The sequence below is a fragment of the Papaver somniferum genome, chromosome 3 (assembly GCF_003573695.1).
Source record: "Papaver somniferum cultivar HN1 chromosome 3, ASM357369v1, whole genome shotgun sequence".
Lineage (NCBI taxonomy): Eukaryota > Viridiplantae > Streptophyta > Magnoliopsida > Ranunculales > Papaveraceae > Papaver > Papaver somniferum.
In genome coordinates this window covers 199,362,928-199,380,630 of record NC_039360.1, presented here as the reverse complement: position 1 = coordinate 199,380,630, position 17,703 = coordinate 199,362,928, and the positions used below count along the sequence as shown (strand labels likewise).

Sequence of the window (17,703 nt, the reverse complement as noted above, 5' to 3'; positions counted from 1 at the left end):
GCTCCAACTTCCGGTCTGTGGCAATTTGTGTTATGTTATTGAGTACGCCAGCATTGTTTTCTTGCCCATATATTTTCTCATTTGGTTCTGTTTGTACGCAATTTCCTGTCTGCTGGATTTTGGGTTACTGAGTATAAGGATGCAATTGTTTGCTTGCTCATATCTTTTCTTGAATGAAATAATAATGAATTAATAAGGAGAACTGATTACCAAGTAATCAAGAAAAGGAAAAAGGAACTAAAGAAATATACATCTTTACAACACCCATCAACATCTTCATTGACCAGATAAAGATGCAAATATTACACACTCAGCCAGCCCATCCTAAAATACAACATCAGGCCTTAGCAATGCTCACCCTTTTCTGACAAAAAAATGAACGGAAATGAAAATAAAAAGAATTATGGTAACTAAACACTAAGGTCAAATACCAACCACTCCCGATTCCTTGAAAAGCCTTCTATTGAAGAGCTGTTGAATTTGAATCTACTTTATCCTCCTCCGGAGTTGGTTTCACGTATTTTCCTATTGCTTTTTGCCGCACCCGTCTCCTCATTCTTGATATCTTGTCTTTACTTTGTTGCTTCTTTTTTTCTTTTTGACGATTTCTAATACTTCGTTCTCTTTCTAAAATGCCCTGCCAGAAAACCTCACCCGTTGACGGCCAAAGCCACCGTCTTGTTGGGTTATCAGAATCTGACTCCTCAGCCAAGTCTTCATCCATACTCTTCAGAGTGGTGTCTGAAAACCATTTGATCCACATCTGTCCTCTTCGGGTTTTTAGTTTATGTTGTTCCTGCATTTCACCGTTCTCAGGATTCACGTAGACCATTCTTCTTGCACTATGGTATGCCCAGACGTTCACCATAAGCTCCAAAACACGGGAATAGCAATGCCGGTCCTGCGAATACAAAATAACCATTGGAAAACAAGTGCTAGCTGAATAAGTCTCGAACTAATCCTGACAACAGGTGGATACTTAAGTCTCCAATCAATCATGAATTTACATCTATACTTGTCACCCCACCACTACAGCAACATATTTCTCAGGCTGTTCAGATGAACAATCACAAAGAATATTTGCACCGTCAGCGTTACACCAATCTCCAAGATCATTTTTGTAAAAAAGGAAGCACACCAGGAATAGAAAGTTGTACAATACAAAGAATTTTGGACCAGGTGTCCGATACCTGGTCATTTCTTTTGATATTCAATATTCTTTGCAAGATTGTGCTTAGGGTCCTGAACCATTTAAAATTCAGGTACAAGTTGATTGTTGATCTTCTTTTGATTACAAATAAAAATAGTGATGATGATGTGGCGCAGTGGCAGATTGTCTGGTAAAAAGGAGATGATCTTAGGGCGGGGAAATTTTCGGTGAGGCTGTACTCCTCACCATGTAGACCATTCTTACATCTCACATAAAATTAGCCGTTCGGAAACTTCTAACCCTTAATAATGTGATTGGGAATCCGAGATGTGGCATTCACTATGTATAGTTGTTATGCAATCAACGGATACAGGGTCAGAAGTTTCAAAACTAATGTGATGGTTGATATAACATCCACGTCCAAAACCAACCCTTGGATCATCTCCATTTGTCACAAAACTCAAGTCTCAGACCATCATTGTTATACAGATTAACTTTCTTAACGGTCAAAGAGGCTTACAGTCGGTAGACTACTTGAGACCCAAGGTCAAGTTCCATAGGATCCTTCTCCAACTTATGTAATCATTGGATCATCCCCTAGCGTCCCCAAATTCAAATCTCAGATCAGTAACTTTAATAGATTTAACTTCCTTAATGGCCAAAGAGGTTCGACAGTTAACTTGATACTTGGAGCCTAAGTTGGAAAATTTAGGATGATACCCCTCTTTGCAATGTATATAAAACCCGAAATCTGTATCTCCTTTTAGGTGAAAAGATTAAGCCGCTCCCAAAAATTGTGTATTCTTTTAAGAAATCACAATATACTGCCCAAGTCACGTAAGAACAGAAATTAAAAATCAGGGAGAAAACGTCAGTTACCTTCAATAGACTCAGATAACAACGTCCACTTTGATGGTGCTCGTCATACATCTGCGCGTCCAACGCATCTACGAACATTCTGCAGATACCATGTGATAATAATGTAAATATTTGTGTGCAGGCCAAAAGAAAATAGATGAACGAATCTAGAGATGCTGACTGTAAATCAACATGGTATGTTACGTACCTCGAAAACATGACAAACTCAAGGAAGGATCTAGTTGGCAAAGCCCAACTGTGCATAACAGACCATGTGTCTGCATTCATAGGCATGCGTGGAAGAGACTCCAAATTAGGTTTAATACCATACATCCTACGAAGAGCCTCAGAAACCGCAAACCTATATTCAGCAAGAAGCGGGATGAGTTTAGTTCGATACTACTTAAATAACCATGCTATACTCCTATCTTCTGTAAGACCAGATGCACACGTCACAGAACCATAAACAGGTCCCAACTCTTTAGAATAAACTTTTTATAGTTAAATGATGGTATAAACAGAAAGTTGTGAATCTATTCTTCTCACCTACAATTTCCAGCATTTATAGCATCGCAAAAAGACCAGAAATCCTGTTGCAATGCATTTCTTGGATCTGTATCCATACGAGCCCAAAAGTAAAGAGTGTCCCCATGCTTTTGCCGCTCGATGGCCTCTAACAACGAACTTTCAGCGAACTTAGACAAAGAAACCTGATTCAGGGATATTGATATTAGAAACAGAAACCTACACGGGAACTAACATTGGCATGTTTAGTAAATTGCATTCCACTTAACATGAGTTTTACTTATTTGTAGAAGTTAGTTAGGAGAAAGAAATTTTTCCGCACTTGTTTATTACATAATCTTCGTCCACGATTGTCAGTGTACAACACTTAAAAAGTTATATAGATAAATACCTTTCTTGCTGCTGCTCTCCAGGATTGAAATCCTATCCAGGCATTCTTGTGTACCCGATCAACCCGGTTAGCAATAGCAAAGAAGGCTCCATATTCACTGAGCGCATCACGGTAATAAGGATTGTTCAGAAGGGCAAGGCGAGAAGGAGCATCTACATCATCTGCTCCTGGCCTTCTACCTTTACTGGACTACAATTAAGAAAAAAGAAATGCAGATATAAACACCGGACGAGAGACAACAGGGGTTCCTAGAGTGATTATTAACATTATATTATATGAAGATTAATAAATTAAACTAAACGCCGTGATAGAAGCTATTCCATCCGATCTCTTACATAGTGTAAGTAATTAAGCTTATGCAAGTATACTACTTTAACTCATTCTAGGTTTGCAAGCCCAGAAATTGTTGAGCTTGTTTCTTGCAGGAGTGCTACATGAGAGAATCTTTCTTACGAGGAACATCTATATCCATTTGTGCGCTCACATGAAAATGATTGAAATCAGATCTGGAGGCCAAATGAAATCTAGCAAAAGAGCAAACCAAAAGCAGACTTTGATCCACTTGATTTTAAGATCACAATTAGCTTTAATCATATCCATGCAGATGCCTGATCAAGTGTAAGAAAATTAAGATACGAAAGTGACCATAAAAAAACTCACCAACCCAATTGCACGATAGAGAGAACTATTATGAAGAAACGGCCAGGCCCCTTCCCCAAAGTAAGGTTCATAGATGACCAATGGCTGGCCAGTTCTCTCAAGCTCCCTATCATCTCTTTCGCGCAAATCACTCTTGGCTCTATCAGCCCTCTTAGCACCTCGATAGACTTCTTCCCAACTTCCATGACGCTGATCTGATCTATCCTTGAGCTGCAATAATTTTATGCATAAAAGATTTTCATTAACAAACTACAAAATGTAACCATCAATGACAGAAATGTGAAATTACTAATTATGACGCCTTGATTACTTGCCTCTTCCTCTTCCCGTCTCTTTCTAGCATTTACCATCTCAATGGATTTCTCTTCTCCCCAATTAGTATAGGAGAAGGCTTGACTTATCGCATTGGTGGAAGTTTCCAGTTGGGTATCATTCCAAAGCTCCTCAACCTTATCTAAATATCTGTAACTCCTAAAAGTTCTATTTACATATTTTTCACCTTTAATTTCTTCAAAGAGATGCCACTGCCATTCTTCTCTCATTCTTGGCGGGATATCAGCAACAACACTGGGTTCTGCAACTTCTGATGGGAATTTAAGAACTTTTTCAAGAAGAGAAGCATACCCTTCAATTGTTTCTGAAACCATAAGGTTTCTTGCAGGATCTTTTGCTATTGATGCAATATTGCGAGCTAAGGGGGATAATTTTGCATCTGTGATTGCTTGGGATAAAACTTGCGTCAAAGCACCAATATTATCCTTTGGAAAAATATATCCATTCACTCTGTCATCAACCTGATTGTAAGACGCAATGTTGTTAGTCCATTTCAAAGCATATTCATGGAAGATAATAGTAATGTTCAATGAATAGGTCTACAGGACATGTGAGGGACATGCTCATCTAAAAAAGAGAAAGAGACAAGTATATTCAGAAAGTATACATATTTCTTAATCATGGCTAGGTCCGGAGCTACAATTGGTTTTCCGAAGCACATGGCTTGAACCAAGATTTCAGGAAAAGATTGCTCTTCAAGGAAGGAACCATAGATCACAAGATCAGCCATGCCGAGAAAGCTATTCACGTCGCCATTTATGCTAATCTGCTCTGCGCTTTCCTTTGGATATCCTAAGTTAAGAGCAATTGCCTACAAAACAAGGAAATGTCACGATGCACTTGTTAAATCAAAAAAGATAAAACCAATTTAACAAAATAATAACATTGAAACAGGATCAATATGGGAATGGTTATACTATACCTGTAAAGCCAGCTCGTAGTTGTTAGTAGAATTCTTGCTTAAAAAGCTAATTTTCAGATGAGAAACTGAACTAGTTTCTGAATGAATTTGGGAAAAGAGCGGTAGTAAGGCTTGCAAAACAAAGGCATGCTCCAACCACAAACCACTGTACAAAAATTCACTTCCGGCAATGGAAATAACAAAATCATCCGTTCCATAGCCCATCTTGACTCGCAATAGGTCCCTATTATATGACGCCATAAAATTAGCTGCATACCATGCTTCATCTGGAGACCCCGGGATAACAAAATAGTTTCCAGCATCAACTGCGGAATACATCATCTGTGGGGTGAAGAAACAAAGGCACATTACAAAACAATATCATGATATATTGTTGATAAAGTGGTAATACAGCAAATATGCACTCATAAAAAGGAGGACCATTGCACCCCATTCATGGAGTAAGATCTAAAATGAAACTAGGTCTGGCTGAGGATGATCTCCAGCCCATCTAGATCATAATATCAGGAAATTGCAGATCTTCTAACCTCTTTAAAAGAACTAAAGAATCATAGTCATCTTACTGCCCCCTTAAAGCAAGCATTAATACTTTGGGGCACATCAGAGTACTTTCAAGAATCACTCGGCAACTCAGGTGCAGCTTAATTGGGAGGAAGTTATCAATTTGAATTGTGTTGTATTTTGATTTTGAGTGCGATTAGGATCATTTTGTACTTCACCCAAAAAGAAAAAAAAGAAAAATAATAAAATAATCGTGCCTCTTGATTTCCACTCAGTTTTGATGTATGTATTAGGAATATTTAGACTGGGTTAATTTTAATGGTAAGACAGCCATTAGCTAAAGTGAGACCGATATGATCTCCATGACCCACATGATGAGATGTAAATTGAGTACGTATCCAGTATCCCTCTTAATATATAATATTTTAATAACATTACCGGCAAGAAATAGTTAGGGAAGACCACGACACTAGCTCGGTTAAATGCTCGCTTCCAATCACTGACAAGCTGAGTTTGTCCGTTAGAAACATACTGCCGCAACCGAACACCGAGGGATCTTTCATGAACTGTCCATATAATATGTAATGACTTGAAAGGTTCCTGTGCAAGACTGTAATAAACATAATTATTCTCATATTGAAATATATATTTTCGGACAGTCTATCATCAATTATGTTCATGAAGACAGATAATACATTCACTATTAATCGTCAAGAAATTTATGCTTCTCTACTTGAAAGATATGAATGAGGAAATATGAAAAGATGTGTTGTTGCTCATGCGCTAGTATACAAATGCAAGAGATGCTACAGGACAAGTCACATAAAATCAATAACTGGGACTTTAGACAGATAGAAAGTATATAAATACCATAAGATCACATCTCTGGCTTCAAGGGAATTCACAAGTATCCCATCATAGCTGCATAAAGCAAAATCTTCATCAGATACTTGACCGGAATGCACTGGTTTAACTTACAAAAGGTTTACAGATATTTTTCAAGACAGAAATGAGGTTAGGACATATTGACCATCGTATTCCAATGATCTAAAAGGTTCGATGCACATATATCTGTGCATGAATGATATGCCAACTCCAGAAGTTAGCAATTGGAAAAATTAAATGTACTATAAGACATTAAGATAAATTGTAAAGCTATCTTAGTCTCTCACTACTATTTCAGCAAATCAATGTAAAATTAGTGACTTCCAGAAGAGGAACACTTCAATAAATAAAATTTTACATACTTTAACCAATCCACGGCAATCTCTGGCGTATTTTTGTCCTCAAGTATCGTAATAGGGACTCCTAAATTTTTCCAAACAGCACTTGCAGGACCATCTTCGAGAGTATGAACCTGAAAAGTATCGAAATAAAAATGCGATAATAATCATATGTATATTGCATTTGTAGCTCCTCCAAATTAGTGAATCCTTGAAGCAAATATAACTGTGAATGCAAGTTGGGCAAGAAACATATATTTCAATTGATTTGTGGACTGTGTTGATGTACTTATGTGAATAGCCACATTTCTCAATCTTTTGGACATGAAAATACCATAATCATAAAGATGAAAATGAAAATGGAGTGTCATTTTTACCTACCTAGAAGGTGGGTGAAGAAAACCAGACATCCTAGTACGGTTTGTGCTAAAAAATCAAAGAAGGATGGGGCCAACTGCTGCAGAAAACATAGCCAGGAATGCAACTTTTAAGTTACCAGCCCCAGCAATGTAATGCCTTAAAACTCAACACTAACAACTAACTGAAAATAGAAAACTCAAGACAAGGAAGTATGTCTTTGAGTGCTTATCCAATTTGGTTTTGTTTTTATCGCTAATTGGTTCTTGAATGGGGAACAAATTGTTAGGGGCCACTGAAAACCAAAACTGAATCAGTACCCACTTTGCCTACAACCTGTCATAATCTAACATGATATTCTGAGCAAATTCACTTCTGGGATGACTTGCACTCTTGTATCAAGCTGATAGAAATATCGTATGAAATATCGTATGTGCTTTAGTTGCCACTATACTGCCAACTAAAACTTAATATTCTGTGACTGTCGCTCTCTATTGTTGTTGATGTTTCTCTACATAGGAACTCAGTGATAAAACCATACTGCCAAAAGAAGGGACTTAAAGTATACATGTCAAGACTGAACATCTCTGAATACACCATTAGCACTCTCTATAAAGCTTTATCGAAAAGCAAAACTCCTGATATGAATTCTTTTCTTTTGATTGATTCTTCTTATCAGATAATGTAGCTATCTGCGGCATCTCAATTTCTTGACTAGATTAGCTTACTGAGCTAAAAGAGTGCATCATTTAAATCCCAGATGAAATTGAGCCAGCAAAACTAGTTAACCTGAGTAAAAGTACTTGAAACTGCAGAGTTTATCCATTGAATACATAGTCCCACTGCATTTTAGAAAAACAACTATAAACCTTGCATGACTTTAAGGAACTGTTAGTAATATCCAGCTGAGAGAATTATCTGGCTATCTCAACAGGTTCCACCTTATAGTCCCTATCTCCTATTCCTATTAGTGTATAGTTGTCTATGGCCGTGAATTGTCTCTAGATAATCACACAGATTGTACTAAGTTTACATACAACACTCGAGAGTCTTTGAATTTCAGAAATGCCTAACTATTTAGTACCTGAATTGCATACCCAATCTCCATCAAAGAAACTGCTACGCTGGTCATTAACAATTGCCCAGGTTCCAACAATAGATCACCAAAAACCTGCAGGATATAAAACATCGTATCCAAATTAAACAAAAAAAAAACAGATAGCGAAGGATCCAAAAATGTTACATCACAAAAACTTGACAATTGAACAGAATTAATTAACTAAAACCAAAATTCAGTGCTATAAAATGAAACAAATAATGAAAAAACAAAATTTAATGAGTACCCACCAAAGCAAGTTGTGGTTTCCTGATCCCTGACCTGACCAATGGGCGGCTCAAAGCTGAAGATAAATTCAAATCTTTCTTTTCTCTGTCTAACTTGTCTAAGAGTTTAGAAGGTTGAAAACGAATCCCATCCCCAAATTCTAACCCATGAAATTCTTTGAAAACCATTAAGTCTGTTGATACCAGCTCATTCTGTTTTTGCTCTACCAAATAATCACCAGATTTCTCCATGACTGAACCAGGTAAGAAGGCTTGGAAAAGAACAATAACAAATAAAAACACAGCTATGGTACAAATCCATTGTAGATAATCAACTTTTTCAAATAACAAAAAGCGAGCAAATCTCGATCTGGGTCTGTACCCAAAAGACTGCCTACTATCACTGCTACTAGTTCTACTTGAAGGACGAAATAAAGGAGCTCTTTTTAATGGAGGAACCCCATTTTCTAAAGAACCCATATCGATTTACATCAGATAACATCTAAAAAAAACACACATCAATGTCAAAGGACCAGAAGAAGAAGAAGATGAACCCCCCAGAAAAAGAAAAAAAGATGAAAACTTTCTACATGTGTTTTTCTTCTTCTAATACATATGAATGTAGCTTAATTTGGATTTGGACAGATGGATAGGAGAGATATTAAGATTCGTCCGATCTTCTTTCTTCTGCCATTAAAGAATTCAAGAGGTCTGTGATGAGGTGGATGAGTAAGAAAGAAGAGAGAGCAGCAGCTGGAGTAGTGGAACTGTTGAAACAAGGAAAGAATTGAATTGAAAGGGGTGGGGGGACAGGTTAACAAGGTACATGCGCACCGGTACCCTTTTGTTGACGTGTCAGTGTTATAGTCATTGATCGTCAACGTTTGTTAATGAAGATTTGGAATGTAAAGAAAGGAAGAAGAAAAAAATGGAAAATTTGTGATAAAATCTCTTCGGAAAGAGTAAAACACCATCATTACTGTCTTTTTTATGAATTTCTTTTTTTTCTTCTTTTTTGTGTGAGCTAAATATTTGGGAAACTGAGAATCTTATATCCCCTAATTTATAGTAGGTTTGTCTGTACAGTTTTTCTTCCTTAAATTACTCGTATACCCCTCCTCAATTGATTTATTTCTGGTTTGACATACTTCTTTCCAAGACCATCATGCCCTTTAGTTTTGTGAAAAGGTTTATATTTGTGGGAATTGAACGGTTTGCCCTCTCCTCACTCTCTCATAACTTTCTCTTACACCGATGGATTTGGTTTCAATATTCATCGGAAAAATCTTTAGCCTATATATCTTATTAGAACAATCTTGTTGTAGTGGGAGCAGATTTTATTAGAGGGGCGGCGGGTAACAGGATAAAAGGGTCATTACATGGTAATTTGAAGTGTCTCTTATCCAAAAAAAAATTAAAAATGACTAATTAATCCTTACATAGTTTACTGTTGATAAATTTAGTTTAGTGTTAATGATTAATTTTCACTTCAATTAACTTTAAATCAAAACAAAATCAGATTTTTTAGGGTTAAAAAAAATACATTTTTTTACATTTTCAGAGCTAATTACGGTTGGAATTTTGCTCGTAACCAACAGTAAATCTTAGTTACGGTTCGTAAAAGATGAACTACCAACCGTAACTGGTTAAATTTGGGGAAAACCCAATCGTAAAACCAGTTACGATTGTTAACCAAATGCTCGAGACGAACCTTAACTTAGTTACGGTTCGTAAACTAAAATGGTTACCAGCCGTAACAGTATTTACGGTTCATCTCGAATTTTAGTTATGAACCGTAATTTGTGGCCTTTCTGAACTCTGGGTTCCAAGGTTATTTACGGTTCGTAATTCTGGTATCGACATCAACCGTAAGTTCACTTACGGTTGAAAAAAAAAACGTCACAGAAGAAAATTCTCAGATATAAGAACATACGGTTGGTAATAGTTTAATTACCAACCGTAACAACATCAAAATCTCCAGTTACAGTTCGTAATTGAGTTAAAATCAACCGTAACTCACATAAACCTGGAAATTTCAATTTCAATTTTCATCTAGCCCTAATTTTTGATAGAAATTAAACTTAAATCGAACAAAATAAACCAAATCGTAACTGGTTTTTTCAAAACATAGCTCATATAAATCATTACACTACACTTGATTAATTTTTGAATCGTCGATTAATCGAAGACCATGAAATTTTGAGTTTTAATGGAGGTTATGGTTGATGAGAGGAGGAGAAGAAGAAAGAAAACAAATTTTTCAGTTTAGCTTTGATTTAGGTTAAAAAATGGGGAGGATAATCTAGACAATTTACAGCCACTATAGGACATCCCCTAACCAATTAGAGGGACATTATTATCACACTGCCATCCCTCTAATAAAACTCGCCGCCCCTATAACAGGATTGTATTAGAAAAGGGGAAAAAACGTTAATTTATACGTTAGAAAAATCTTATTCTAGGGACTTCAGAGATTTGGTTTTAATGTTCTTGTGAATTTAAATGTGGAGGAAGACCTTATTTATAACAAAATATGAAAATACCTTCCAATCCGTGGATTTTTTAACCTAAACCTGATCTAACAAAACCAAAACCTAATCCAAAACAAATCGATTCTCCTTCTTTGCCATCCGGTTTTTTCATGTTCTTCCATTTCTTCTTCTTCAACGACAATGGCGATTCTCAAATTTATTTATCTGATTAAAACCTATTATAGGAGCACCAATAATAACTATAACCAGATGAAAATCGATGGATTTTCGTTGTTTTTTATTGTAGGAATACGGTAGATTCGATCAAATTAAGGAGTTAGCATTCAGTTTTAGAACTGCATACGCTTGGAAAATCTCGGATTTCCCAATCGTAAGTCAATTCCATGGCTAGGAGTTCATATTTTCTTATCCGTAGAATTGATTTACGGTTTGAAAGGTTTGTTTTCCCAACCATAAGCGAATTTTCAAGGAAAAATTCAAACAAACTTTCCCCCACCGTAAGTGTTTATTTCCCAACCGTAGGTTATCCTGAGTTTGCCTACAATTGGTAGTTTCCAACCGCATATGTCGTTTACGATTTGGTTGTACACCGTAGGTTAAGTTCTCAAAAAAAAAAATTGAATCTAATTTTCCCAACGTAGATACTCTTATTTCGCAACCGTAAATGGCCCTGAGATTGTCGATGGTTTGGAAATCTGGGATTTCCCACCGTATGTTGTGCTTACGGCTGGATTTTTCATAGTGTAGAGTGTTTACAATTAGATTTAACGACCACAGGTTAAGTTTTGAAAAACCCAAAAAAAAATTTATTTTGATTTTCAAACACTAATTATGAATCAAATTGTTATTCTAATCATTAATCTTACTTAGATTAGTAAATCTAATTATTAGCTCTAATTAATTGACGGTATTCAAGTCACTAGCAAAATTAGTAGGAGAAAGGATTTTGAGGATAGCTATTTGATGACCCAATTTTGTCATCTTGTGAGCCCTCAAAACCAAAAACTTGAAGTCCTTATAATATGATTATATTAAAATTACTCTTTAATTAAAAGAAGGGTCACATGAATAAAGATATATATGCTTATATCATCGATTAAATGATTCTAATAGAAGGATATCCTTCCTTATATTCGATGATGTCATCAAATATAATAAAATAAGATATGAACTCTGTCCTTGAGAAGTATAATTGCTAAACCAACTTAAATTTAACACATCTCATAGATCATACGTAAGAATTTGACAAAATTTATATCAAGGGGAAGTTTTTTAAAAGCCTACAAAATGAGTGTAAATACAAATATCAATTATTATTTTTTTAGAATATTTTATTCTCAAAATAATTTTCTTATTTTTTTCTTCGTATTTTATAGTTTGCATCTATCATCCACAAGATCTCTTATAGTGCATTTATTAACCATCATTTAGTTTTAGAGTGCAGCTATTATCCAAATACTTTTAGAGTGCGGCTATTATCCACAGTTTTTTAGAGTGCAGTTATTATCCACAATGTTAATCCAAAATTGTTTGTTGTATAGGATGTGAAAAGTAGAGGGTACCAAGTATGCCACTAACTTCTTTGGAAACTTGTATGGACAAAATCTAATACAATCACAAGTAGGTCAAAGCAAAGATCCTTGAATAAGATTGTATATAGAGTTTTTTTTTTCTTTCTCTTTCACGGTTAACATGTTTAGACAAATCCATGAACCTCATTGTGTAGAAGAGTTCTTGGACGATCTCAAAAATCAATATCCAAGATCAATCTAGTCGGGTATCCAAATCAAGATGATCCGAATGATAACAAGTATACAAGTATGAAACTTGCAATTATCTTTAAATATATGAATTCAACAAAAGCGAGTCTTGTTTTTTATCTCAATTAATAAGGACTTAACTTATCTAGGTACAACTTATGTTAATCCTACTATAAAGATAAAATAATATAATGTGGAAAAGGGAAAACATAAGACAACGGAAGTTTTGTTAAAGAGGAAAACTACACTTGCAGAAAAACCTCGAGACCTCGTTCAACTTTGAATACCACAATGTACTAAGCCCCAGAAAAACTAGCCTACTATCAGACTTCGGACTATAATGTAGTTGAGGATGAATTAGCCCTTCAGTAAATTCATCTACAGTCGTGTTCCTTACACCTCTTGAACCTCGCAAAATTCTGATTCACTTAGCTGGCGTCCTTTACATCCTAAGAGTTGCTTCAACCTCAGTGAAGACTTTTGACACCAATATGCCTCTAACAGACAAGCCTATTTGATTTCTCTTTTGATTTTGAAATATAGGTTTGGAAATCTTTTTATAGTAGACGAAATCCAACAAACCTCATGAATCTGGAACACTTGCACTTAGTTAGATGAGAAGCCTGTATTACTAACTACCTCTCGAGAACAATTCAAATAAATCAAACAAGAGTTTAGATATCTATATTGAGAAATCAGAAAGTCTGAGTCGAAGAGAACTTTGCAATTTCTCTTTATGTCGTTCCCAATCTGGTATTACAAAAACCTCAAAAATCAATAAAACACACGATCCAGATACACGAACTATCAGGTAAAAGATAGTTGTATCGGGATTCACGAATCCCTAAGTGAAGTCCTTAAAGACGTAACCTATTTATGTTTCTCAGAGGAAACCTAGGTTATAAAGGACGACTCTAGCAAACAACTAGGGCACAAGAGTACCGGGTATTAAGAAGTTGTGTTACATGAGTCTTTCTATTTATGGATTTTCATGGCTTTAGGTAGCTTTGAATTCAAGCTAAGATAACTTGAGATCCAAGCAAATAATTTCTCGGTTTAAATGAAATTATTATTAGAAATTCATGTAAGCATGTGAAAAGCCCACCTTGAAATTGCACTGAAGAATATATACTATGGTACAGGAATCTAGAACCATGTACAATAATGGTTCATGTTAGCAAGTATGCCTATTGAACTTACAAACATAAATGGTGTTCCCATTTACACTCAAGACTTAAAGTACGATCCACAAACTCAAGAGATTTTGTGAACAAAGTTGTCATAAAAGTGTTTATAAGAGTTTTAGCAAAGCCGAATATATTCATAAAAAAGTTTGTGAGTTGTTGCTTAGATCAAAATTGGGTAGGTGCCTATCGGGTATGCACACCTATTGACATTCCACGAACTCAGGCTCCAAGAGTATGCATACCTTAGCCAATTATCAAACTCGGATCCCAGGGGTACGTGTATTTGGTATGCGTACCTTCCGCATTCCCAGACTCAGATCAATCTTATTGGCGGAATTTAGATGTTCTGAAAACTCTCTTTAAATAATTTAAAACATTCTCAATAGTCGTAGATAATATATGAAAACGCGGGGGGTACCAAAATACACCACCAACTTTTTCTTAGGAAATATGTATGGACAAGCTCAACACAATTCCAAGAGTTCAACTCAATCAAGGAATAGTATCTAGAGTTATCTCTCTCCCTCTCTTGCAATTAGAACGTTTACAGAACCAAGTCCGTGAACCTAATTACGAAGAAATTACTTGGACGGTACCAAAGAACATTGTCCAAGAATCAATCAAATCGTACCCAACAAACAAAGTCGGATGTATCTACTATGATTGATTAATGCACAACCTGTGATATTTCAATTATAAATATAAACTATATAATGCGGAAAAAGAAATAACACATACACCAGAAGTTTTGTTAATGAGGAAGGACCTAGTCTAGATTGAAAACCAAACTGTATTAAGCCGCTGCAGATACTAGCTTACTACCAATTAACTTCGGACTTGAATGCAGTTGAGCCATAACCAAGTCTCCCACTGATTAAGGTACAGTCGTGCTCCTTACGCCTCTTGAATCCAAGCAGGACTCTGTGCAATATATTCCATTAGCTGACATCACACCAACTAAGAGTTGCTTCAACTCAATTGAAAACTTTAAACCAATTTTCCTTTCACAGATTATGCCTATATATGATTTCCCTTATGATCAAAAAGTTTGATCAAGGTGATGGAAATCGATAGCGATTGACAAAGTCTAATTATCCTCAAAATCCGGACTTATGCAACCTGAAGTATAAAACTTGTTATTCACCTCACAAGTATAAAACTTGTGGAATCAACAAAGTCTGAGACGAAGAGAACTTTGACGATTACTATCTATCTTGTTCAAGTGAGCAGCTCAACAATCTTACGGGATCTTCTTCTTTTTTAGGAAAAAAAAGGATAACCTCATATCATTGATTTGAACATTTCCTTGTTCTCTGTTAAAATAGTTTCGGATATCAGTTACATATTCATTCCAACTTTGTAAGTTCAAATAGACTAGTAAAGCATTTAAGCTGGCGTCTTTCCAAGTATGTTGAATTGCATACCTATTACAAAAAACTAAGATATTTGCTGCATGTATTACATTAATTATTCTAGTTAATAAAAAATCAAGTGCTCTAAAGTTTATCTCAAATTTAGCCGTGTTTCCAAAATCTGCGCTTATCTTGTACCGTTGTTCCCTTGTTGTTGTATACTTTCCTATCAGCAGTAGTAGAGTAGGTTCAGAGTTTCTGCTAAACGAGATAGTGTGATCACTCCATTGTGTTGCCCATCGGAATGATGCATCATCCCCCTTTTTCTCTAGTTGATCCCAGGAAGTGCAATCAACATTACGTCCTCTGGTTTCTCTGACTGTACCTATGTAATCACATAATGTTATCCCAATTCCTGCTTTTGTTGCTAAGTTCGTTATTGATATGACTATATTAATTTTCAGAGTCTTATTGTGTGCTTGTTCTATCGTTTGCTGGTGTTGATAGTGGTTTTTAGTTCAGGGTTAAAATTGTAAAACCTCGCATTTGATGTGCCGTCGTTCTGCAAAGAAACGAAGCCATGTAAAGTGATGAGTATTCAACCTCTTCACTGGCGCATTTATTGAGCAACTCGATATATTCACATGAAATTTATCCAGAATGGTGCATGTAGTAACAATCCCAAATATTTTGTAAATCTTGGCACCCTGCCTATATTATTCAATTAATATAAGTTTCTTTGAATGCTTTCTGTGTTATGTTCCATGTCCGGACCCTTAATATTGATATGGAATGACAACTTGTGTTCACTCGCAGCAGAGTAGAAAGAATTTCCAAGTATCAAGGTTAAGGTCCTTGCATAAAAGTACTCAATCGGAAAACATACTGCTATCTGACAATAAACTTAAAGAACTATGTGTCAACGCACAAAATTCAAATCAATTTTGTCATAATTCACAAGATTCAAATATTAACCTGATTTGCAAAAATTAGGGTTTTTTGCGCCCTGCGCAGTATATTAGACCTCGTTGGTCGAAACTAAGCTTAGGCAAACTAGGAAATTAATCCGTCATGGATTAGTAGGTGCAAAATCCTACCCAAAATCAGAAAACAAGGAATACAAGGAGCCGCGGAATAGGAGCAGCAACAAAGGGAGGTGTGACCATGCCATAGGCCAGACGACGCCACTTGCAAGTGTCCACACCCCGTGTGTCCCGACCGGCCCTGTTTCCCGTCGACCAATCAGGTCGCCTTAAACCCTCCACACGCACATGAGTTGTGGCTAGGCCCATACTTGCCGGCCCTATTTCCCATCGACCAATCAGGTCGCTTTAAATCCTCTACGCGCACTGGAAGTGTGGCCACGCACATGCTTGGCCGGCCACTCCTTTTATCGACCAATCAGGTCGCTCTAAACCTGCCACAGTTTTAAAAGAGGCAAAATTGCGTCAGATGGTCACAATGCCAAATTGGCTTTCCAAAACCGCGCAAACATGATAATGGCATGCCAAACGTGTCATCCCGCTCCACATGCTAATGGCATGCCAAACCTGCCATGCTGCGTCAATGAACTAAACATGCATGTCAAACATGCCAAATGTGCCACTTTGCCGCAGCAGCGTGCCGATGTGCCATAAATAGCGCGCCTACGTGCTAACCCACCTGCTGTTCGTGGCCAATGCCATAACAAACTTCAATTAGGGTATCCTAATCAGAAACATGACCTTGCTTTAGTGGCATTAGTCGAAACTCTAATTTCCAGTCGTGGCCCAAAATTACGCCACTTCGGGCCCCCACAACATGCCACGAGCCATGTGGGACCCAGGAAACCCTAAGAATGGCACCATACCATAGTCGTTGATAGCAACCCTTTCTCTTGTGGTCGTTTCCATATTATGGCCTTGCTATAGTTCATTTGGCATGGCTATGGCACCGTTTGCACAAAAACATCACCATGTCGCGGCCACATGCCACATGCCACACGCACTAATTAGGGTTTTGGCATGCCAAACCCTAATTTAGGTAAAGTTGTTGCGCCAACCAAACCATGTAATACTACCCATAGCGTTGAGATTGATGTGGCAACTAGAACTAATATTGCCAAGCCATATTTGGGTCTAACACCAATGAGCCAAAATCTAGCGGACATGGCTACGCCAGACGCTAGTTGCACCACCGTGCCACTGGCATGCGCTAACTATGCCAACCACGCCATTGTGCCATTATCAGGTGCCAACATAATGTGTCCATAATCAACGGCCACCCTTTCTCACAGGTCACAATCCCAGCCATCCAAATTCTCCACAGAATTGACAGGCATGTGACAAGTTTTAGGCGACCAGTCAAGACAAGCCTAATAGCATCACATGCTATTTTCCTGTGGCAAGTCTCCCGATTTTGACTTGCCACACATAGCAATCTGCTACACGTTTTCCACGAAAACACTCGAGACATCAAATATGTCACAAACTGGGGGATGCTAATCAGGGTATTGGTCTGGCGGTTTACAGCGTGCGGCGTGCAACACGCCCATTATAAGAAAGTGTCAGAAAGCAGGGCAGTTAGTGGCGGCAAGAAGTAGCGGGTGTAAACTAACCAGTTTCCTCCATAGTGGGAACGTGGTTTCTAGCATTTACACATAACCCCACTTCTCCATTACTCAATGACTC

The 17,703-nt window shown here is 37.0% G+C and overlaps 1 protein-coding gene across 1 annotated transcript; it reads right to left on the bottom strand.

The window, feature by feature from the left end:
• Nucleotides 1–206: 206 nt before the first annotated feature.
• On the bottom strand, nt 207–9,246 carry LOC113358404. The gene is made up of 14 exons (XM_026601962.1): nt 8,268–9,246; nt 8,005–8,091; nt 6,588–6,697; nt 6,211–6,261; nt 5,779–5,950; nt 4,840–5,160; nt 4,525–4,728; nt 3,899–4,378; nt 3,585–3,794; nt 2,925–3,113; nt 2,555–2,718; nt 2,217–2,369; nt 2,030–2,108; nt 207–901 (listed from the first exon to the last, which is right to left on the bottom strand). The coding sequence occupies exons 1-14, from the start codon at nt 8,721–8,723 to the stop codon at nt 461–463; spliced, it is 3,117 nt and encodes a 1,038-aa protein (XP_026457747.1). The 5' UTR covers nt 8,724–9,246; the 3' UTR covers nt 207–460.
• Nucleotides 9,247–17,703: the final 8,457 nt, after the last annotated feature.

What these genes read in the sequence shown, in the direction of transcription:
- LOC113358404 (XM_026601962.1), bottom strand. Translation starts at nt 8,723, where the DNA reads ATGGGTTCTTTAGAAAATGGGGTTCCTCCATTAAAAAGAGCTCCTTTA. An exon ending in AGAGACGGGAAGAGGAAGAG is followed by an intron (nt 3,795 to 3,898) that starts GCAAGTAATCAA and finishes AAATTATTGCAG; the next exon opens with CTCAAGGATAGATCAGATCA. An exon ending in GTTATCTGAGTCTATTGAAG is followed by an intron (nt 902 to 2,029) that starts GTAACTGACGTT and finishes TTGTATTCGCAG; the next exon opens with GACCGGCATTGCTATTCCCG.